Source organism: Gossypium arboreum, chromosome 3 (assembly GCF_025698485.1).
Source record: "Gossypium arboreum isolate Shixiya-1 chromosome 3, ASM2569848v2, whole genome shotgun sequence".
In the NCBI taxonomy this organism is placed as follows: Eukaryota; Viridiplantae; Streptophyta; class Magnoliopsida; order Malvales; family Malvaceae; genus Gossypium; species Gossypium arboreum.
In genome coordinates, this window is record NC_069072.1 from 77,976,617 (window position 1) to 78,002,197 (window position 25,581).

Consider the following 25,581-nt stretch of genomic DNA (forward strand, 5'->3'; position numbering starts at 1 on the left):
AAAGATGTTTAACACACATTAATCTTTCATATTCCTCCATAATCCATCAAAACACAATCAACTCATGCATGGGTAAATTTTTAAACATGAACCCTAGCATGAAATATGGGTAGAAATGGAGAGATCAAGCTACCCGAAATTTAAAAATACAAAGAACATGAAAAACGGGGCTCGTGAGCACTTACTATTGAGCTTGAAAATTGAAGAAACCCTAGGTATGGTGTCTTCCAAATTTCGGCAGCTATGGGAAGAAGATGAGCATATTTTTGCTCCATTTTTCTCTTTTAATTTCATTAAAATGCTTAATGACCAAAATGCCCTTATGCCCTTTCTTTAAAATTTGATCCATGCAAGCCCATTTTTGTCCAAAAATTTAGAATTTGGGAAAATTGCTCTCCAAGACCTTCTAATTCATAATCTAAAGCAATTTCATACAAATTGCTTCTAGAAACCAAGTTTTGCAATTTATTCAATTTAATCCCTAATTTCCAATTGGACATCTTATACTTAGAATTTCTTCATGAAACTTTAACAAATGCATATACTCATATTCTATGCCTCATAATAACCATAAAATAAATATTTTGATGTAGGATTTATGGTCCCAAAACCACTATTCCAACTACGCCCTATTTCGGGATGTTACACATAAAACCGTCCATTAATATAATACTTTGCATCAATCCAAAATTCACATATCATATATATAGCATTAGTAACATTTATAATCCGTAATTTTATCCGTATAAACAGTATTTAGGCCCGTTGAACCTATTAGAACTTCAAAGGATACTTGAATGAACAATGTCAGTAATCCGTCAATTCATTATCATATATGCTCTTTCAAGCCATGATCGGTAATCTCCTCCTGAGTCGATGAACAGTAAGCTCTAATAAGATGAAATGGTAAGCTCTATCGAGCTGAACAGTAATCTCATATGAGCTAAAACGGTAAGCTCTAATGAGCTGAAAACAATAAGCTCTTTTGAGCTGATATATCGGTAAGCTCATACGAGCTGTAGTGAGTCTGCAACAAATGCAAGAGCTCGACCAAAACAGTAATCTCAGTAACATGTCACTCGTATCCAATGAATTCATACGGTTCAAACAGTGCTCGGTAACGTATACATTATATCAATAAAGCATTCATACCTCAAGTATTCCAATTATACATATTCATTTCATTAATTACAAGTATAGAAAAGTTTGATTCTAATTATACGAACTTACTTCGTAACCTCGAATAAAATTATCGGCTATTCGTCCACTTTTCGTTTTCCCCGATCTAATTCCGATTTTGCTTAACTTGAACTATATAATGTCAAATAAACTCATTCAAACTTTCATTCAATTCAATTTAGCCTAAACATTCATTTTGGCTAAATTACAAATTTACCCCTATACTTTTGACTACTTTGTAATTTAGTCCTTAACACATAAAAATGCAAAATTACACAATTAGGCCATAGCCCATGATAGTCGAATTTCCTATATACTACTAGTAGCCTATATCTTTCATTATTTCACACTTTTAACTACCACATTTTACATTTTCACAACTTAATCCCTATTTGACATTTTTGTCAAAAATCACTTTATAAAACTTGTAAAACTATCATCAAGCTTCTATAATCTATCATTCAACATCAAAGAACTCAAGTATTCAACAATGACATCATTCAAAATCTATAACAATTTCAAAAATGAAGGTACGGGTTAGCTAAATTAAGCTGGAACGAGCTTAAAAACATAAAAATCATTAAAAACCGAGCAAATATGGACTTACATGCTTAAAGATTGATGGCCGAACCTTTAAAACTCCTTTAATGGTGTTTTTGTTTCCTAAATTCAGCTAGATAAAGAAGAAACAAAGTGATATTTTATTTTTCTATAATTTAATTAACCATTTAATACCAAATTACATTAATAACCTTTTTATAAACCATTTAAACATCTAATAATATGTCCATATAAGTGCACTCACACTAGGGATGGTCTAATTACAACATAAGGACCTTAACTTTAAGGTTCTATAGCTATTAGACACCTTTAGCTATTAGAGCTCAAGTTTTACGATTTACGCGATTTAGTCCTTTTTACAGAATTAACCATTTAAATGGTAAAATTTCTTTATGAAACTTTCACATTTTTAACCTATCATGCTATAGACCTTATTAAAATAATAAAATAAATATTTTAACTTTGGATTTATGTTCTCAAAACCACTGTTCCTATTTGACCTAAAAACGGGTTGTTACAACATGATTCATCTTTTTTATCAATACTTGAACTCATTTCAAAATTCACATCTCATTTCATCATTTCATATTTCATTTCTCATCTCATAATCATTTCTCAACTCTGACATCTCAATATCAAACACATAAATTTATAATTTAATTTTCCCTATTAACATAACTCAGACTCGGATGGATACTCAGATCCAACCAACACACCAGTTTGGCAACCAGTGCCTCACTAGAAAAATCCAAAGTAATAAGAGCGCTATATAAGTTGACACCTAGTGTCTCATCGGTTAAATCGAAGCAAATTGGCACCTAGTGCCTCATCGACTCGAGGTCGAAGAAATTTCTCAACTCTTCCTATCCTATGGCATGTCATCTTTATCTAGCTTAGCTCAAAATAGTTAATAGGGTTTTATTTCATATTTCAATACGTCCAATGTCTCATTATCATATATGTACACATTATCACATATAGTCAATTCAATATTCGCATAATCAACACATTTCATAATATACACAATCAGTCCATTTCAAATCATCTATTAATTCAATTCGATCCCAAAGTACAAAAGTACTCACCTCAATTGCTTACCATACATAACCATGTAATATGTAACAATTTATAACTTAATTCGGATTATAGAAACACAAATCGTATATTCCGAGCTACTCAACGTCGACCTTGTCTTTCCCTTTCTTACTCAAGGATTTCGGGACGACATTCGCTATGGAATAAAGTAATTACAATAGATTAATAATACACAACTAAATTTTCATTAAATTTCAAATGTTACACCACATTTTGTATAACCCTCAATTTAGTCCCTAAACCAAAACTAATTTTAATATCCATATTTAACATCAAATTTTTATACTAATTTCACTTTAAGCTAAATTTAGCTCCTTATTTTCAATTCTACCCCTTAATTTTGATTTTTTCACAATTTAATCCCTATTACTCAAAATTAAAAATTAATTTTACATTTTAGTCCTTTTCCACTTCTAACTTAAAAATCTATCAATTTAACCCCTAATACTTAAACTATTCAACAATAACAACATCTAAAATCTTAATCAATACTAAAAATTATAACATGGGTTAGATAGCTCTAAGTACTGGGATTCCAAAGACGTAAAAATTACAAGAAAATAGACTAAATTGACTAACCAATTGAAGTTAGAATGCTAGAAACCCCTAGGCCGTTCGTGACTATCTTCTCTTCTTTTCTTTTAAAATTTTCATGCTTTAATTCTCTTCTTCCCACTTTCTTATTTCCTTTTTCTTTTATTATGATCTCATTTTATTTCTTATTTTTATTATAATATACATACATTAAAGTTAATATAATATACATACATTAAAGTTAACTTTTATATATATATATTTATAGTAGACATGCAAATTTCCTTAAATCATAGCCGACGACCCCACCATTTAATAAATGGTATATTTTCTACTTTAATCCCCTATATTTATTTAGATCTATAATTCAACTTTTGACCTTAATGCAATTTGATCCTTATACCTTAATATCTCATAATTTTATATGAAATTTACCTATTCGAAATTTAATTCGCTATTAGACTAACTTTTAAAATATTTAATAAAAATATTTACGAACTCGTTTTACAGGAACAAAATCCCGAGTTTTACTTTTTAACACCATTGACTATCGAGTCGTTACATTATTCACTCACATTAAATAGAAATAATGCCCTGTATCAACAATTGAAAAATCCTTTGCAAGCTTCCAAATCTATTTCAACCTATTCAATAAGAAGGAAAATCCCACCGAATTTCCTAGAATTTTGACAATTAAAGCTTTCGTCCAAGGGTCACATAATGCTTCATGCTGTTCTTGGGAGATCGATAGGCTCAATTATCCCACATTGTTATCAATTAGGGAATTGAAAGATTCATCAACATCCTCAACAGGAATCATGACGTCATCCCAAGAAATATTAAAGACATATCTTTTATTCAAAATCACATCTCTAAAACTAAAATCATTTGCAACCTGAGCGGCATAGGACATATCCATCACATCAGATCCATTAAAAGAACACTTAATATTATGGCTTCGAATTAGTCTATTAACTAAATTTGTCAACCGCGGTGTCCTAGCACAATCTCTTAGCAGAGAACGACCCACAAAAGGGCTCGGAGAAGACCCTTCCGAGGTTAAACGCAACAAGAAAAGAAGGGGCAATTAAAAAGAAAAGTCAAATGAAGTAAAAAAGTAGGTACCTCTTTTATTTTATAAAATAAAATATTAATATTATTTTAAATTAAATAGATTAAATTAGATGTTTGTTAATTATAAATTTATCATCACATTTCTAGTAAAGTGCTTAAGGAAGCAAATGTGTCGATATAACTTTATTGAGATTTTATTTAATTGTAATGTTATAATCCTACTAATCCTATTCACATTTCCAAAAAATACATTTAGGGTGAGTATTCCATTAAATTAAGTAAATAAATTTCTAGTTAATTGAGTTGATGAATGCTATTTTATCATTATAAATTAATTTATTTTTTAATCGAGTTGAGTGAACTGAGATTCAAGTTAAATAAATTTGTTCGAGTTAAAGTAATTTTTTAAAATTTGTCATATTAAAATCTTGTTGACAATATAACTAAATTTAACATTAAATAACATAAATACTATATATACTTGAAAACTCTTTTAAAACAAAATAAGAGAAAAACACAATATAATTAACATAATAAATTTGATTTAATAATTTAATTAAGACATCAAATTTATCATTTTAAGTTTTTAAAATGGTCATTTAGCATATATATTTAAGATTTTAATTTTTCATATGTTTAATGTATTTTTATTTGGAAAAATGTTTTATAAATATATTAAAATTTTGAAAATAATTTTATTTTTTAGAGTAACTAATTTACTTATTTTAAAAACTATAAAATACTCAAAAGCTATTAGATTAATTTGTTATTTGAGTGATTGAACGGTAAAATTAACGGTTTCCAATTAGAAAAAAACAAATTTATTTATTAAAATTTATTGGAAAATACAGAGTAATTTGAATAATTGATTAACTCAAAATTGGAAGGAAAAAAAAAATTAGTATTTTCCAATAGAATAGAGCTTTCCTTCATTCGAACATGGAAAGTACTAAATTCCCTTTCAGTGTAAAAGACTCAAGATTGAGGCAATCAACTAGTCCTAGGCAAAAAATTAAAAATAGTGAGGCAATTGCACAATTAGTTCCACTTACTAGTGTTCTTCCTGGGAGGAAGGAAGCCCCTTTGTTCCATTATCAATTCAATGGCGATGATGAAGATGAAGATTAACGGTTACAGACTAAGAACCCTACTTTCTACTTCCCTCTCGTCTTCTCCTTTTCATTCCGTTCCGTCTCGCACTTTCTCGTCTTCCTCCTTTGAGGTAAGCATCCTTTCCCTCAAAACTTTTGCTTTTTATTTTTTTGACTGTATCTTGCCTCATATATGAAATTTAAATTTTCATTCCAAATATATTGCTTTGGTTCTAGCTGTTTAACTGGAGTTAGAGTTGATTTTTTTTATGCCTGGGAATAAGGGAATTGAGACTTGAATTAAGGATGATTGGACAAATCAACTCACTAAACTCCGGGTTCGGAGTCAGAGTTGCTAGATTGATTTCCAGGCTACCTACTCAAGTGAAAACATAAGAAATCTGAATTAGTTAGGACCTAGGAAGAGCTAAGTTTGGTTTAATAAATTCATTGGATTATGTTCTTAAAATGATGCACAATGAAGTCTCTGCATTGAGCATTCTCAATTAGGAAAGCTTTTTGTTAATCAGGTTTTCATATAATAATGGAAATTGTCATCGGTGAGTGTTTTTGGCTTAGTTATTGGTGGAAATATAATCTGTTTCTCGTGTTCTTTCAGTACTAATTACTTCTATTTTTATGCTACCGTGTCTTATTGTAGTTTTTGTTCCGATTCTTCTCCTAAATCCTATTTCGATTACATGTATCATTCTTTTACTTTGACAGAATGTTGGATTCATAGGGCTGGGAAATATGGGATCCAGAATGGCAAATAATTTACTCAAAGCTGGATACAAAATGACTGTTCATGATGTGTAATGCATTCAAAATTTTCCTCTCCTTCAAAATTCCATGCTTATTTAGCTTCTGTTCTTTCCAGCTAGTTTTTATGTATTTAGGTGCTTCTTTGTGTAGAAAGTAGAAATGCTACATTTCTACTCTGAAGCAAATTTGCAGCTTTATTTTTTAATTCAGAAACTGTAATGTCATGAAGAAGTACTCTGATATGGGAGTTTCAACAAAACAAACACCTTTTGAAGTTGCAGAAGCAAGTGATGTTGTAATCACAATGTTGCCTTCATCATCTCATGTGAGCATTAAGACTCAGTTAATCTCTCCAATGTTTTTCTGTTGTGGTCCATAATGCATAAATAAACTTATTCTAGTTTTGATTTTTACCTTTTAGTCTTTCAGACTGTCCATAAAGTCTGTTATCTTTTTGTCACTGTGAAATCATTCTTTCGCTAGATCCATAGAAGTTGTTTATTAGCTAGAACTTGGTTTTCTGTATTCTTGTTTACAATTATGGCTATCAGTTCTTGCTGTAATGTTATAGAGGAAAAAGGTAGGTTCTATTTTATCTATTTTCTTCATTGTGTTAAACCAGAAATATTATAAGGAATGCAGGATGAAATATTATCTAGTGAAGTAATAAAATAGAGTTCATTAGTTTTCATTCTTTTTGAGAATCAAATATGTGAGTTGAATCCTAATGCTTTCAGGTTGTGAATTATGTTGTGTAAATTATACTAGGGTAAGTACTTAGGTGTCCTAAAGCTAGGTTGTTAATTTAGATTTATCAGATTCAGATGCTATTAAATATTAATTTTTCTTTTCTCTTTGATTCCTAAGGTTTATTATCAACTGCAAAAATGTCTGCCTTAATGACCAATATGATGTATACAGGTATTGAATGTTTACAATGGACCAGATGGGTTACTTCAAGGAGGAGATCTCCTAACGCCTCAATTATTTATAGATTCATCTACTATTGATCCCCAAACATCAAGAAAGCTCGCTGTGTCTGTATCTAATTGCATTCTAAAGGAAAAGAAAGGTACCAGTCAGTGAGTTAAGCTAAGTATGAGATTTTAATAGAGCTTTTAGTCATTAGGATAAACATGATTAGTATATCACTCTCTTTGTTTTATTTACCATTTAATATGTGAGATCCTTTTTTTTTTTTTTTTTAAATTTCATGTCTTACTTTCCTATGATCCTCTTTCTCTCGTCACACACACACACAAATACACTGACCTCTTATCAAGAGAAATTGAAGATTATGATTTGGTTGAGAGACATTTAAACAAGATCATAGTGATGTGTTAGATGTTAATTTGGGATCACCATTGTGTTGGCATTACCATTCAAACATGAGAATGAGACAGCTATATTTGAGATGAACCTGCATGATATGTCTTCATTCCTTTTCAACCTTCATCTTTAAATAAATATACATGCACACACGCATAAAAACATATATTTTTTCAGTTTGGATTCATATAACTTATGTAGAGAATTGGGAGAACCCTGTCATGTTGGATGCTCCCGTCTCTGGAGGTGTTGTAGCTGCAGAAGCTGGTTCACTTACTTTCATGGTACAAATTCACTTTTGATCACCTTTTCTTTTTCTAGAGTTGACCTATTATATATTGTTTTCCATTGAATGCATATGGACACTCATTAAACTTCTTCCGAACCTTCTTCAGTTCTTCCCCAAAAAAGGTAGGATAGCAGTCCTCAGTTGTAAATTACTTTTACTAGTAAATATTTTTCCAATTATTTTAACCTTGTTCGTGAATTTACTGTTTAGTATCAATTTCGTTGCAAGATATTATAATTTTTACTTTATATTTTCAATGATGTATGTAAGATTAGTTGCCACAGAAGTTTGGTATTTTAGAAACACAAATGATATTAGGTTGGCAACACTTTTAGGTAGTATTAAACCTATGACAAAAAATGCCATGTGATCCAGGTTGGTGGCTCTGAAGATGTGTATCTTGCTGCCAAATCCTTACTCCTCTCGATGGGAAAAAACACAATTTTCTGTGGTGGACCAGGAAATGGTTCAGTAAGTTCTCTTAAGACGATGAAAATATTTCCTTTTGATTTCCTCGATCTCTCTCTTTGCCCCTCCCTCCCTCCCTCCCTCCCTCCCTCCAGAATAGCAAGTAGGACAAGAAAACTCAAGTTTACACTATATTTTCAAGAAATTTTAGTTTTTAATAGTTTCTGGATAAATTTGGCTAATGACTAAGAGTTTTCTTGCTTTCTAAGCAGTCTTGGCTAACTAATGATGATATATGACATCATCTATAGAATCGATGATCGTATCAGTTTAAAGCATGCAGCCCAAAATATTTACTGAAAGCGGATGGACTTAATTGGACTCATAATGGGTGTAACTAAGCAGCCAAAGTTATAATTTGGTCAAGTATCAGTTCTTAATAAATTTAGACAGCCTGCAGTTATAGGAGTTACTTTTTCATTCATGCTTAAAATAATAAAATTTGCAACGGGAAATATTAATATGTAACAAATAAAGCCTCATTTCATATTTCTTCAATGCGATAACTTGGAGAATTTTTATATATGTTTTGTATGATAATATGGCAGGGATATGGGTAAGTTCATCCATTAATTTGATTTGCTGGTAGTAAAATAATAATTCCTTTTGGTCTGTTTTAGGTTTCATTCTTATTCTTCAACTCTATGGATTTGTAGGTGAAGTTGTGATATCATTGGTCTTGTTCCTATTATTCAGGTGGCAAAGATATGCAACAATTTGGCAATGGCTATTAGCATGCTTGGACTGTCAGAAGCTCTAGCTCTTGGTCAGTCTCTAGGAATAACTGCCAGTACGCTGACAAAGATATTTAACTCTTCAAGTGCACGCTGTTGGAGTAGGTACTAAGCACTTCTCTACTGTCTCACTGTTATGGGCCTTGGCGTAGGATCTTGTCATAGGTCTAGACGAGAAAGAATTCTTGCTTCGACCTATGGTTACTCAAAAGACAGATTCATCCTTGACTGAACCCCCTCTCAAAATAACGTATCTTTTTTATAGAATAATTGCTTGCCTCTTTATTTCATATTGGCAGCCTTTTATAGACTGTTAATAACAAAGGAAAGAGTCCTAATTGACATAAAATAGAATTCTTAACTTAGAGTTTATGAAGGAAACAAAAACCTAATATAATATGGAAAATAAGTAAAACTAAAACTTTTAATAAGCCTGATATAATAAATAAAACTAAAATTCCTATTGCAATAAAAGCGTCCATATCATTACTCCCCTTCTCGGAGTTGAGCTTGTCCTCAAGCTCAAATTCAGAATAAACTTTAGAACTTATCCAAAATCATCTATCTCATCATCATCTTGCTTGCCTTCAACATATGGTACTTCTATCCAAAATAACCTTTTACATTTGTGTCCCATGGAATAAGACTCGTCACAATTATAACACAGCCCTTTAGCCCTTCTTTCCGCCATTTTTTTCCGTGTCAATCTCTTAATAAATGGTGTAGAAGAACCTATTTTGCCGCTGTTCCCTGTTGGTTCTGTTGTTTGTCCCCCTGCCTTTACAATGCTTATTGGAATGATTGAATTGCTGCCAATGTTTTGGGAAGTTGGCCAATTCAGGATGGCTCGAGATGACAATTTGAAAGAGACATTTTGTCTACGTTCCAATGTTCGAGCCATATTCATTGCAACTCCAAGGTTTTCCGGTTGTTGTATCTCAATATCAATTCTAAGTTCCTCGATCAACCGGGCAGTAAAGAGGTTTACTTGTTGTCGAGGTTTCAGATCAGTAGTCCTAGCCAATAGTGATTGAAATTGGCATCGATATTCCTCAACAGTCCCAGTTTGTTTCAAGTTGGCAAGTTCTCCCAAGGGGTTATTACTCATAGGTGGCCCAAACCTTACATGACAACACTCTTTGAAGCGCCCTCAGTCAAGATTTGTCTCCTCTTCTTCCATTTGATCAAATCACAATTGTGTCTTTCCTAAAAGATGGAATGATTCTAAGCTTACTTTGTCTTCTTCATTAGTTCGTTCATTGCCAAAAAAAATTTTGTATCTTTTCAAACACCCTAAAGTATCTCCGACACCATCATAAGTGGAAAATTTCATCTTAGAGTATTGTGGCACCATGCACCCACCGTGTTGCAAGTCTAAATTTCTTTTCCTGCCTCCGCTGTTGCCCTGTTCTTCATTATTCTTCTCTAGATCTCCTTTCATTATCTTTTGGATCGAAAGAGATAATATCGCCACCTGCTTCTCTAATGCTTGTTTCCTTTTAGCCATTTGTTCCATGAAAGCCTCCAGCTTGGCTGTCAAAGTCTTTTCGTGACCCATGACAGCTGGCTCGGATACCAAGTTGGTATGCGCCTTGATCTAGTCACAGGTCTAGACGAGAAAGAATTCTTGCTTCGACCTATGGTTACTCACAAGGCAGATTCATACTGAACCCCCTCTCAAAATAATGTTTCTTTTTGATAGAATAATTACCTTTTATAGACTATTAATAACAAAGGAAAGAGTCCTAATTGACATAAAATTGAATTCCTAGAGTTTATGAAGGAAACAAAAACCTAATATAATAGAGAAAATAAGTAAAACTAAAACTCTTAATAAAACCTGATATAATAAATAAAACTAAAATTCCTATTGCAATAAAAGCGTCCATATCACTCACTTGCAAATATAATAAAACAAATATTCTTCAAGTTACCCTTCAGTAGATGTGCTAGCCTCTAATAATATTCAAAATTCTCTGCCTAGCTTCAAATCTTTTATTAGAAGACAATCATACAGGACCAAAAAAAAAAAGTTATGACCCTAAGCGTGGAACATGTACCTGTTTTTAATTAGTTGACAACACTTTATATAAATTAGATCCATTGTTTACCTGTTTGTTGTCACCTAAACATGTTTAATGCTTTTAATCTAGGAAGTCAGATCATTTATTTCTTACTTTACAATATGTTTTCCATGTTTTCAATGCATAGTTGCTTTCTGTTAGGCAAGAAATCTGGGGGAGGGGAGAGGGTAAGGGAAAGCTTAATTCGTATATATATGTTCTCAAGAGCATGTGAGGCCGGGCTAGTTTTATCAAGAGTGAGTTATTCTTTGAATTGGGATAATTCGAGAACTGGTTTACTGTTGGTGAATTTCCCATAGATATGCTCTATAATTCTAAAATATGCTCAATGTGACAGTGATAGTTATAATCCAGTTCCTGGTGTGATGCAAGGAGTGCCTTCTTCAAGGAATTATAGTGGTGGATTTGCATCCAAGCTCATGGTAATCAGGTTTCTTTGCCTATATTTATATCTGTATAGATAAAAACTTGCTTCACATTTATCATGCTTCATCAGGTTGCATAAGGCACTGCAAGCTTGTAAGTTATTTAGGCTGAAATAGCATATAATGACTAGTTAACACAATCTATTTTACATTCTAGTTTAGCTCATACTCTTTCTGCCATTTTGTTCTTTCAGTTTTCAGAATCTAACATGAACTATACATACAGGAATTACTAGTTCATACAGGAAGTAACATGCTTGGTCATATTTCTACCAGTATTGAGTTACATTGAAGTTTAGCACACATTGAACAAGTTTAGAAGAAGAATTATTCTTATTTTTTCTAATCTGACTATAGCCTTTTAAAGAATAGCAGGAAAAATAAAAAGGAAATAATCTCTAGAAATTAGCCTATCCCTAAAAATTAGTAATTTGATTATGGCTAATAGTACAAGGAAATTCCTAGAACTAAGGTTGAAAATCTGCTTAATTTAAGGAATTCCAACACTCCCCTCAAGTCGGAGTGTAGATGTTAATCAAACCCAGCTTGCCCATAATTTCTTCGAACATTTTTCCGCTCAAGCTTTTGGTTAACACGTCTGCTACTTGTTGTCTTGTAGGTAGATATGAAACACAAACTTCCTCTTTGTTAATTTTCTCCGTAATAAAGTGGCGATCAATTTCCACATGCTTGGTACGGTCATGGTGTCTGTGGTTATGAGCTATGCTAACTCTTTTGGTTGTCACAAAGATAATGTTATAGGTTTTGTATAGGATAATTTTAGTTCTCCCATTAGCCGTTGTAACCACATTCCTTCACATATACCGTGGGACAAAGCTCGATATTCAGATTCAACAACATTGCGTGCCACAACAGATTGCTTTTACTCCTCCATGTCACGAGATTACCCCAAACATAGTCTGCAGAACTGCTTGGAGCGCTTTGTCATTAATCGCCTCTACCCATCTGCATCAAGTGTAGACTTCTATGCTTCGATTTACATCTTTCTTGAAATGCAACCCTTAGTAGGAGTCCTTTTAAGTATCTCAATATCCTCGTGGCGCTTCCAAATGTTTTTCCCTAGGAGCATGCATAAATTGACTTATAACACTTACTCCAAAAGCTATGTCCGGACGAGTGTGAGAAAGATAGATAAGTTTTCCCACTAACCGTTGATATCTCCCCCTGTCTACCTCTTCTCCATCCTTATCAGTTCCTAATTTAAGGTTGGGTTTCATAGGAGTCTCGGCTGGTTTGCAACCCAACAGTTCGACTTTAGAAAGTAGATCAAGAACATACTTTCTTTGAGAGATTGAAATACCTGCCTTTGACCTTGCTATCTCCATTCCTAGAAAATATTGAAGATTCCCCAAATCTTTAAGTTGAAACTCAAGACTTAAGAACTCTTTTAGTCTTTCAATTTCAATAGAATCATCCCCTGTCAATATTATGTCATCTACATAGACAATGAGAATACAACACTTCCCATTATCCGAGTGTTTGTAGAATAAGGTGTGATCAGCTTGACCTTGAGTATAATGTCTACTAGTCATGGCTTTGGCAAAACGATTAAACCAAGCCCTAGGGGATTGCTTTAGTCCATACAAGGACTTCTTCAACTTGCATACTTGGCCCTTGCTTCCTTCGAATCCAGGCGGAAAATCCATGTAGACTTCTTCGTTTAATTCTCCATTGAGAAAAGCGTTCTTTACATCCAATTGGATCAAAGGCCATTCTAAGTTGACAGCAATTGAGAGAAGCACTCGAATACTATTCAATTTGGCCACTGGTGCAAATGTTTCCTCATAGTCCAACCCATATGTTTGAGTGAAACCCCTGGCCACAAGTCTAGCCTTGTATCGATCAATGCTCCCATCTGGTTTAAATTTTGTGGTGAAAATCCACTTACAACCCACGGTCTTCTTCCCAGTAGGTAGTTTAGATATTTCCCAAGTTCCATTGTCTTCAAGAGCCTTTATTTCTTCCAACATAGCTTGCCTCCATTTGGTTGACTTAAGAGCCTCTTCTATGTTTTTTGGAGTTTCTATAGAGTCAACATTAGAAACAAAGGCATTGTAGGATTTAGACAAGTTTCCATAGGATACAAACCGAGAAATGGGATGTTGAGTGCAGCTCCTAGTGCCCTTTCTTACTGCAATTGGAAGAGAGATGGAAGATGAAGGAGGTGAAACTTCTTCTTTAAGACAGTCCTCGGGTAATGATGGCATTGGCACTGCTGTTTCTATTTCAGGCAGCTGATGTCTCCGAGAGTATACACGAAGCCCCTAAGTTTTTTCTTGTTGTTTTTCAGAATGAGTGGGCTGTTTTTCTTCATTAGTATGGTTGATCACCCTTGTTTCTTGTTGCTGAACAGTGGAGATAGGAAAAACAAGTTCCAAAACAGGAAAAATAGGTTCCAAAACAGGAAAAACAGTGGCTGTAGGATTTTCAGCAGGTTTTGTAGTGGTGGTAGGGCTGATAGAGTCTTGAGGTATAATGAGAAGATTGCTCAAGGTCTCATCTTCACTAAGTATCTCCCCCTGAAGATGAGAGGCTGAAAAATATGGCTCGTTTTCGAAGAAAGTAACATCAAGGGACACAAACATCCGGTGTAAGGTTGGAGAGTAGCACTTGTACCCTTTTTGTGTAGGTGAGTAACCAATAAAGACACAAGTGTGGGCTCTAGGATCAAGTTTAGATCGGTTAGGTTGATGGTTGTGGACAAATGCTTTGCAACCAAATGTTTTGGTTGGGAGATTAAGAACACGAAACAAGGGAAAACTTTTTTGAAGAGTATGTAAAGGTGTTTGAAAGTTTAATACCTTAGATGGGAGTCGGTTTATAAGATAACAAGCATTGAGGACAGCTTCTCCCCATAAATACTTTGGTACACCCATAGTAAACATAAGAGCACGAGCCACGGCTACAAGGTGTCTATTTTCCTCTCGAAACCCCGTTTTGTTGAGGGTGTCGGGACAAGAACTTTGATGTATGATTCCTTGCTCGAAAGATAAGGACTTAGGATAGAATTAAAGTACTCTCTCCCATTATCGGTTCTAAGGGTGTGAATATTTGAATTGAACTGGGTTGAATCATTGAATGAAAATTTTGAAGACTCTAGAGACTTGGATTTTTCTTTAAGGAGATGGATCCAACAAACTCTAGTGTGGTCATTAATGAAAGTTATGAACCACCTAGCCCTTGTGATGTTTTTTACTCGACTGGCTCCCCATAGATCACTGTGGATTAAAGAGAAAGGTTGAGATTGAACATAAGGTTTCAAAGGATAAGGGACACGAGTGTGTTTAGACAGTTGGCAAACTTCACAGTTCAATGAACTTATTTTCTTATTTAGAAATAGTAGAGGAAACAATTTCTTCAAGTACATGAAATTTGGGTGTCCTAGTCTACGGTGTCATAGCATGATAGAATCTTCTTTTGATGTAGATAAGGCCATCCCTTCTTGTGAACTGTTTTTGTTCCAAACATATAAGCCATCATCAACTTTAGCAGTGCCAATCATCTTCCCCGATTCCTGTTCCTGAACCACACAACCTAAAGCAGAAAATTCAACAAGTACTTTTTGATCCTTGGTAAGCTTGCTAATTGAGAGTAAATTATAGGAAAGATTTGGAACATGTAAAACTTTATCAAGGGAAAAATTTTCAGTAAGTCTAACTGTCCCAATTCCAGCCACCAGCGAGTAAGATCCATCAGCTATGCGAATCCGAGAGTGATCATGACAAGGTAAATAGGTGTGAAACAAACTTAGATTACCTGTCATGTGGTCGGATGCACCCGAGTCTAGTATCCAGAAATTGTGATAGGTTCGTGTGTAGTATTTAAAGCAGTACCTTGAATAGCTAGTGACCCACTGGCTGTAGGAGTCCTGAGTAGTTTATGAAGAGCCTCAAGTTGAGTTTTGGTTAGCCGAAATTTATGAAGAGTCTCAGAGGAATTTTCAGTGTCACCCATGGGAGTAGGGTTTCTAACAGAGAAAACAGAACAAGAAAAGAGAAGAAAGAGTAGGATCAACTGAATTCCTGATGCTCTAGACACCATGAACAAGTTTAGGAAGAAGAATTATTCTTATTTTTTCTAATCTGACTATAGCCTTTTAAAGAATAGCAGGAAAAATAAAAAGGAAATAATCTCTAGAAATTAGCCTATCCCTAAAAATTAGTAATTTGATTATGGCTAATAGTACAAGGAAATTCCTAGAACTAAGGTAGAAAATCTGCTTAATTTAAGGAATTCCAACACACATAAACCTGTGCACGTGCATGTCTTCGAATTTCTGGTCTGAATTTCTGAGCAAAATATACATAATATTTCCATTTATAATTTCTTATGGAATCTAAATGCATTTTGTTTTTTTAATTAAAAGCTGACTCCTATTCGTGCATGCTGAAGCACACCTTTTGTTTGATAGGTGATTGTGCTACTTGCTTTTTTTCTGTTAGCTTTCTACTCATCGAAAATTTGTTATAAAGAAAAAGCAAAAGGTTAAATATATATACAATACACACACGCATAAATAAAAATGTAATTGATTTAAAATGACAAATGGTTAACATCTAACATCAATAACTATAGTTGTCTATATGGAAGTAGTAACATGCATTTCTTTTCATTTGAAAAAACTATGTAATTTGTGTATAGTCCTTCATAAATTTTACTTTCTCCTGTACCAAGTGCTTTTTTCCTTTTTCAGTTCCAAAAGTAAAAAGAAAATAGCAAATAGGGGCTAGGCTATGCATTAATAAAAGTTGTATTTTAGTTATATGACTGAATGTTGAAAATAAATCATGGACACTGAAGTAGGAGCAGTTATATTGTTATGTATGATATCACCATTGCATAAGTCACTCACTTTGACATTGGACTTTAATTTCCCCATCTCTGGGTTTCCACTGGACTTATCCGAGGATGGAAACATCTTCATTTTAACAATGCAGGCTAAAGACCTAAACCTTGCTGCTGCATCAGCAGAAGAAGTTGGTCAAAGATGTCCACTGACATTTCTAGCACAAAACATGTATGTATCATAACTGATTTTTCATTTTTAACCCAGTTACAGCATTGCAACTTGTAAACAGCATGAAAATTATGTAGAATAAGCCTCCTTTGAGGTATTGCATAAAATGGTTTTGAATTGTTAACCGGTTTACAAAATGTATTTTTGCATATAGTAAATGACATTGGAACTGTTGTTGAAGATAATGTAATCCTTTCCACATGCAATCATGGACTTTGTATCTGGTTTTTCATGAAATAATTTGCCAAAATTTTCTTGGTCAAGCAGTTTATGCTTTTTTCTGGTTTCTAAGTTCTAGAACTTGATATCTAGCCCTTAACTAACGATTTGTTGTGTCTGACAGTAGACAACGGCTACTTTAGCAGCAAAAGAAACTAGCCTATATCAAATGATTTTGTAGTACTTCTACCTCTATATTATAACATCTCCAAGACTACATGGATTTGCTTCGACCCTTCTGACTCAGATTGCATTATGTTCTTTTAAGTATGGAGATGGAATTCCAACTCAACACCATATGTTGATGACCTAGTTACTTTCTACAGATATACAGAGATTTGCAACGATGGTCATGAAACTGAAGACTTCTCGTGTGTGTTCCAGCATTATTACTCTGGCAAGAGTAAACGCAATTAGGTTCACTTGTGCAAGTATAGCTTGGTTGCAAAAAGCATTGGATTTCATCCGAATAATTCACGGTGGACATAAGACATTGTATTCAACTTGATGTTTTAAGCATACTTGTGATCAAGTGGTAATGGTTTGTGGCCAAGGAAAAGAACCTGTTAGCTTTTCTTAATGTGACACCATATAAGCCAGATGTGAAGGATAACCTTTATTGCTTTTACAATACAATATGACGAGTTGTGTTGGCAAATGTTTTACCTCTTTTCTGGTTTGATTCAACGGTATTGCCACCAAAAATGCCTTTTTGTTTTGTTCTATATTTTGAGACTTTGGAAGGTGATAAATGAATGGCTAAAATGACATAATTTTGTATTTTCGTTTTAAAATGTTATGTCAAAAATTAATAAAAATAACAGTATTAAGAGATCTAAAAGAATATAATTAAAATTAAAATTTATAAATAGTTGTTATTTTAACCTAAATGAATCTATGTGAGCAGCCTGTGAAGACAAAATGACCGGTATGTCCTATTACCATCAAATCTCATGAGAATTCGATGTATTACAATATACAGGAATTATAAGTTAAGGATATAAAGTATATGTTCACAATTTCTTATATGTGCAGATTTAGGCTCGAGGGTGGGCATGAGTCGAAATTTTTAAATTATTTGAATGATTTATAATGATTTTGTTTAAATTGATTTTAATATTTTCATTTATACTATTATTTAAACATTTTATTGAACCTTTAATTGGATTATTAATTCAATAATAAAATTATAAAAATACTCCTTTTAAATTATAATAATATCATTATGATTGCAGCTTTGATATCCCAAGTTGTTAATATAACAACACTTCATACATTTTATATTTTATTTCCTAAGTAATTTGGTTCAAATATAATTCAAAATTTTATCAAACATTTTTAAAACATTTTTACAATTATGAAAGGAGTGATTTGGAATATTGGAAATGGGCACACAACGAATTTTTGGAGAGATTATTGCTCTCATCAGAGGAGGTTCCCTTGGAATTGGTGTCAGTTGCCACAATGACATGTTCGAGTGTCGATTAGGATTGGGAGAGAATAAGGTGTTGTTGTTGGATGATGTGGTGTGTCGTGTTGCTGCTAAGAGGCCTTTGGTTGGATGGGATTTGGATGACTTCCCTGAATGGTGATGGGATAAAACAACTTGTTTCACTATTATGTCAGCGTATAAATTTTTGGCAAACTCCATCAACAATATTTTAAGTAGTTACTAGTAGAGTATATGGCAGCTTGATTGTCCCTAATGTTTTAGAGAATTTCTATGGTTGGCGGCTCAAAACTAAATGCTAACAAACAAGGTATGTGTTCGACGGCATATGGCAACTAATCCTTGTGCGGTGTGTGGCTTTGAAGTCGAATCCATCAACCATGTCTTTCATTTTTGTCTCCTAGCATTGACAGATTGGTCACAACTTATTAAACCTGAAGAGCTACAAGAGTTTTTGAGTTAGTTGTTGAATGAATGGATTCATATGTAAACATATCAAACCCCCTTCGATTTTTAGATGCCCCAAATAATTGGAGAAGGCTGTTTGTCATGGTATGCTGGTGTATTTGGAAACAACACAATAGCGAGGTTTTTGGCTTTCTTTCAATGCTTGAGGGTTGCATTATCAATCGAGCTCATTGGCTTTGTGTTGAGAGGGATGGTATCCAGGTTGGCCATAAGTTTTCTCATGGAATGAGTTGTAATAAGGTAAGTACACTGGTGCATTGGGAAAAATAGGACGTTGGTTGGTTGAAGGTCAATACTGATGGGGCCAAGGACATACATTTGGACCATGCAATTGTTGGCAAGGTCATAAAGGACTATACTGTTGGATTTTTTATGAAGGGGAGTTTGAAACAAAAGAAAAAAAAATAAAAAATGGAGAAATTAATTTTTGGTGAACTGTTTCATCAAAAACATTGATGTATAGTTTACATGAAAAATTATGCTTACATAAGCTAAAAATATTAATAATATATTACAACTTAGCTTAATTCAGTGACTAGATTGATATAACTCTAATCGTCTACCAAAATGTTAATAAAAAGTTATCGCGGTTTCAGTGCAAGTTGGCAAGTTGGTAACTTGTAGAGTGAAGAGCTCGCAGGTAAGCTCTCATGCTTGGTGAGCTTGTAGTGTTGATGAGCTCACACATTTTGGTGAGCTCGCAGTTATAGTGAGCTCGCAGTTCAGGTGAGCTTACTATTTTGTAAAGCTCGCATATTTGGTAAACTTGCAGGTTCGGTGAACTCACACATTTGGTGAGCTCGCAGTTCGCAGTTAGCATGGATGGTCATTTCGCAGCACTCCTCATTGACCTTCATGCTTCGAACTCCAATATCATAACGCAACTTTTTAAACCTTATCTTCCCAAGAGGTTTTGTTAGAATATCAACTAAATGGTCTTGTGAACTGCAATGAACTAATGTAACTTCCTTGGCTTGCTCCACTTCTCTCACAAAGTGATACTTGATTTCAAAGTGTTTTGTTCTACCATGGAACACCGAATTTACAATTGCAATAGTTGATTGGTTATCACACTTGATATTTGTTGCTTCTTGTTAGAATTAAGTGACCCAAATTCTTATTTAAATAAAATACGATGGAAAATAAAATAAAAGTAAAATCCATATAGAACTAGACTTCTTTTATTTTATTTTAGAATAAGGTTTTAAACCTTATTAAACTCCATCTATTTTATATTGATTAGGATAAGGTGTTTCAATCCTACTAGAATATGGCTTTGCAAGCCTATAAATAGACATAGTCTATTCCTCTTGTATTTGAGTAAAAATTTTTCGACATAGTGAATTTTCTTCTCCTCCGCCTGTGGTTTTTTTCCGAAAGGGTTTCACGTAAAATTTATGTGTTCTTTATTTTTATTTATTTTATTCTATTTTATTTTTCACAAATTGGTATCGAGCTTAGGGTTATTCATCTCGATCACGGTAATGGCATCTTTGAAGTATGAAATTCATTGTTGGATCGCAACACCGATTTGCGTTGTGGCAAATTAAGATGCAAGCGCTTCTTGCAGATGGATCTAGAGGATGCCCCGCTAGGATAGATAAGATGCCTTCGACATTAACAGATGAAGAGAAGAAGCGTAAGGATCGAAAGGCATTAACACAATTACATCGCATTTGTCCAACGAAATTTTGCGGGATGTGATGAAAGAGAAAATGCCACGCATTATGGAAGAGGCTAGAACAAATATGTATGTCGAAAACTCTAACAAGCAAGTTGCATATGAAGTAGCGTCTTTATGCTCATCGTTTGGAGGAAGGTGCGTCAGACACGAACACTTAACGGTGTTTAAAGAAATTCTCTCAAACTTGGAGGCCATGGAGGTTCAAGATGATAAGGAAGATCTAGGGTTGATTCTACTTTGTTCGTTGCCCCGTCTTATTCAACCTTTAGAGACACGATTTTATATAGCCGCGAGTCTCTCACGCTTGATGAGGTTTATGATTCTTTAACCTCGTATGATAAGATGAAGCATCTTGTGGTTAAACCCAACTCTCGGGAGAGGGTCTCATTGTTCGTGGGAGACAAGACCGAATGTTGATGATGATCGTGGTAGAACACAGAACGGAATCCTCGTGGTAAATCTAAGGGTAGATCGAAATCTTCAAACAGAGATAAAACTTGCAACTTCGCAAGAAGAAAGGGCACATTAAATCTGAGTGCTATAAGCTACAAAATAAGATTAAAAGGGAGGTGCGAATCAAAAGGGAAAACAAACGAAAATTCGGTGAAGTGATGTTGTAGAAGACTACGGCGATGGTGAACTTCTAGTTGCTTCATCAATGATTCTAAAGTGCGAGAGTGGATACTTGATTCAGCTGCACCTTCCACATGAGTCCCAATCTTGATTGGTTTACAACTTATGAAACGAAGATCTGAAGGTGTTGTTTTGATGGGAAATAATGCTTCATGTAAAATCGCGGTGTTGGAACAATTAAAGTTAAGATGTTTGATGGAGTTGTCGAACACTTAGTGACGTGAGCATGTTCCGAATTGAAAAGAAATTTAATTTCGTTGAGTACTATTGATTCAAAAGTGCAGATACACAATTGAAAGTGGGGTTTTAAAGATTTCAAAGGGTCCCTTGTTGTGATGAAAGGGCAAAGAAAGATTGCCAAGTTATATGTTTTATGTGGTTCTCTCATTCTCGGTGATGCAAATGTCGCTTCCTCTTCCTTGTCGATGATGATATTACTAAACTTTGGCATATGCGCCTAGGGCATATGAGTGAGAATGGCATGGCGAAATTAAGCAAAAGAGGACTTCTTAATGGGCAAGGAATTTGCAAACCGAATTTACGTGAGCACTGTGTTTTTGGGAAGCACAAGAGAGTTCGATTAACTAGAGGAATCCATAACACGAAGGAAATGTTGGAGTATATCCATTACGATCCGTGGGGCCGTCCGAGTGCCTTCGAGAGGTGGAGCTAATTATATGCTAACCTTTATTGATGATTTTTCCGAAAAGTTTGGGCGTTCTTCCCAAGCGAAAAGCGATGTGTTTTCCACATTTAAGTCTTGGAAAATTATGATTGAAAAACAGACGGAAAACAGATAAAATACCTCCGCATGCACAATGGCTTAGAGTTCGCTCGATGAGTTTAATAGATTGTGCAAGTCGAAGGATCATGAGACACTTGACGAGTTCGTCATACTTCACAAAGAAACGGCGTTGCGAACGAATGAACGAACGATCATGGAGAAGGTTCGATGTATGTTGTCAAATGCCAACTTACCAAGTCATTTTGGGCGTACGACCTCATCGCATGTTTTTGATCAACCGATCTCCATTCGTTGCCATTGAGAAAAAGACTCCACAAGAGGTATGGTCTGGTAATCCTGCTAATTATTCTGATTTAAAGATTTTTGGGTGTCCTGCGTATGCTCATGTTGATAATGGAAAATTGGAACCGAGATCCATTAAATGCGTTTTTCTTGGTTATAAAGCTGGTGTAAAAGGCTATAAGTTATGGTGTCTGAAAATAGAAAAGTTGTGATTAGCAGAGATGTTGTTTTTGATGAAACCGCTATGCTACCTAACTTATCTCTTAAAGACTCTTCCAATAAAGAAAACCAAAAGCGGTGGAGCATCGATTAATACGAATCAACTCCTCAAGCCAAGACAAAATTGAGAATAGAGTTGCTTCTTCACCGCAATACTCTATCGCCAAAAACAGGACAAGAAGAGAAATTAAACCTCCAAAGAAGTATGCCGAGGTTGATCTAGTTGCTTATGCTTTAAATGTGGTGAAGATATAGATGCGAATCAAGAGCCATTTAATTATTCGAGGCGATTAGTGTGAAGACTCGTAAAAGTGGATGTTTGCTATACAAGAGGAGATGGAATCACTCCACAAAAAAGAACATGGGATCTTGTAAAACTTCCTAAAGGTAAAAAGGCATTCGTTGTAAATGGGTGTTTAAAAGAAAGAAGGGACTCCAGGAGTTGAAGAACCCGGATATAAAGCAAGGCTTGTTGCAAAGGGTTACAATCAAATTCCGAGTGGACTTCACAGATGTGTTCTCTCCAGTTGTTAAGCATAGTTCGATTCGAGCTTTGCTTGGTATTGTGGCCATGCATGATTTGGAGCTTGAGCGTTAGATGTAAAAGCGCATTTTGCATGGAGAACTTGAGGAAGATATTTACATGCAACAACCAGAGGGTTTTATAGTCTCGTAAAAAAGGACTATGTTTGCTTGTTTGAAAAAGTCCCTTTACGGTTTGAAACAAATCACCAAGACAAAGGGTACAAGAGGTTTGATTCCTTTATGACTTCTCATGATTTCAAAAGAAGTAGTTTTGACAGTTGTGTCTACTTTAAGAAAAATGTGATGGTTCTTTTGTGTATCTACTTCTTTATGTTGATGACATGTTGATAGCAAGAAAAGATAAAGAGAGATAAGAAAGGTTAAAGCCCAACTAAGTGAAGAATTTGAGATGAAAGATTTAGGACCAGCAAAGAAGATACTTGGTATGGAGATTCTCGAGATAGAAAAGCAAGTAAATTGTACCTAAGTCGGAGGGGTACATTGAGAAAGTTCTTTGCGGGTTCAATATGCAGAGTGCTAAGCTGTTAGTACTCCTTTAGCGACCATTTCGGACTTTCATCGGCCTTATCTCCTCAATCGATAATGAGATTGAGTACATGTCACATGTTCCATACTCTAGTGCAGAGGATCTCTCATGTATGCTATGGTTTGTTCACGTCCGTTTATCATATGCGATCGGTGCGGTTAGCGATACATGGCGAATCTGGTAAAGAACACCGGAAAGCGATTCGGTGGATTTTAAGATACTTACGAGGCACTACTAATGTTTGCTTACGTTTGGAAGAACTAAAGATGGAGTTATAGGGTATGTTGATGCTGATTTTCTTTGGAGACCTTGATAGAAGAAGATCTCTCACGAGTTACGTCTTTACAATCGGAGGTTGTGCAATTAGTTGGAAAGCCACTTTGCAAACTACGATCGCTTTGTCTACCAAAAGTCGAGTACATGGCGATTACGAGGCTTGTAAAGAAGCTATTTGGTTGAAGGACTATTTATTGAACTCAATGAAAACCTTCAAATCAACCACGATATTTTGTGACGATCAGTGCCATCTTTCTTACAAAAGATCAAATGTTTCATGAGAGAACAAAACACATTGATATTTGGTATCATTTTGTTCGTGATATTATTGCTCGTGGTGATATTGTTGTGAGCAAAATTAGCACTCATGAAAATCCTGCAGATATGATGACTAAGTCACTTCCTATAACCAAGTTTGAGCATTGCTTAGACTTGGTTGGTGTTCATTGTTGAAGTTAAACCCTTAAGGGTTTTTGGAAGAGGTGAAGAACTTGTTTATTGAAAGTTCGCGATGAAGAACTTGTTCATTGAGAATTTGTGTCAAGGTGGAGATTGTTAGAATTAAGTGACCCAAATTCTTATTTAAATAAAATACGATGGAAAATAAAATAAAAGTAAAATCCATATAGAACTAGACTTCTTTTATTTTATTTTAGAATAAGGTTTTAAACCTTATTAAACTCCATCTATTTTATATTGATTAGGATAAGGTGTTTCAATCCTACTAGAATATGGCTTTGCAAGCCTATAAATAGACATAGTCTATTCCTCTTGTATTTGAGTAAAAATTTTTCGACATAGTGAATTTTCTTCTCCTCTGCCCGTGGTTTTTTTCCCGAAAGGGTTTCCACGTAAAATTTATGTGTTCTTTATTTTTATTTATTTTATTCTATTTATTTTTCACACTTCTTTTTACTTTAAATTTAAGCCATTTAGTAGTTTTCTCAACCAAAGGGCTTGATTTACAACTGTTGCAATTGCGACATACTTAGCTTCAGCAGTTGACTATGCTACTGTTTCTTGCTTCTTTGACTCCAACAAAACACACTCGATCTTAGAGTGAAGAAATAGCCTGAAGTACTCTTCATGTCTTCAGAAGATCCAGCCCAATCAATGTCTGAATACCCAAGTAGCTTGATCTTTCCAGTCCTCATAAACTTCACTCCATAATCTAAAGTTCCTCTTAGGTATCATAGAACTCTTTTTGTTGCCTTGTAGTGGTTCACATTACAACAATACATAAACCTTGACAATAGACTTATAACAAACATGATGTCAAGTCTGGATGCTATCAAGTAAAGTAGACATCCCACCAAGCTTTTGTAGCTTGTTTCATCAACCTTTTCAACATCTTCATTGCTGGTGAGCTTCTCACCTTAAGCAATAGGGGTGCTCACAAGTTTACAATTCTCCATGCTATATCTTTGCACGATTTTTATAGTGAAGCCCTTCTAGTTTATGAAGATTGCATTGTGAGCTTGGTTTACCTCCAAACTGAGGAAATATGTTATTTCACCTAAGTCTAACATTTCAAACTTATCTTGTATCTGATCTTTGAATATAATTACTAGTTTTTTGTTGCTCCAACTACAAGTAAATCATCAACATATAATTAAATAATGAGGAGTATTTTATTACCAGTTTTCTTCACATATAAAGTGGGCTCGCTGATGCTTCTTTCAAAACCCATTTTTGTAAGGAGACTGTCAATTCTTTCATACCACGCTCTTGGTGCTTGCTTCAAACCATACAGCGCTTTGTGCAGTTTATACACCTTGGCCTCACACCCAGGTACTGTGAACTCTTGTGGTTGTTTGACATAAATCTCTTCTTTCAAATAACCATTTAAGAAGGCTGACTTCACATC

The 25,581-nt window shown here is 34.4% G+C and overlaps 1 protein-coding gene across 2 annotated transcripts; it reads left to right on the forward strand.

The window, feature by feature from the left end:
* Positions 1-5,349: 5,349 nt before the first annotated feature.
* LOC108465045 (probable 3-hydroxyisobutyrate dehydrogenase, mitochondrial) lies at positions 5,350-17,543 on the forward strand. 2 transcript variants are annotated; one of them, XM_017765349.2, is made up of 10 exons: positions 5,350-5,665; positions 6,261-6,349; positions 6,510-6,624; positions 7,221-7,371; positions 7,806-7,912; positions 8,293-8,388; positions 9,082-9,224; positions 11,541-11,625; positions 16,587-16,666; positions 17,212-17,543. In XM_017765349.2, exons 1-10 carry the CDS (start codon positions 5,546-5,548, stop codon positions 17,300-17,302), a joined length of 1,077 nt encoding a protein of 358 aa, XP_017620838.1. In that variant the 5' UTR covers positions 5,350-5,545; the 3' UTR covers positions 17,303-17,543. The 2 variants fall into 2 exon arrangements, with proteins under 2 accessions (XP_017620838.1, XP_017620839.1); XM_017765350.2 differs by having other exon boundaries at positions 5,351-5,665; positions 7,830-7,912.
* The last annotated feature ends 8,038 nt before the right edge of the window (positions 17,544-25,581 follow it).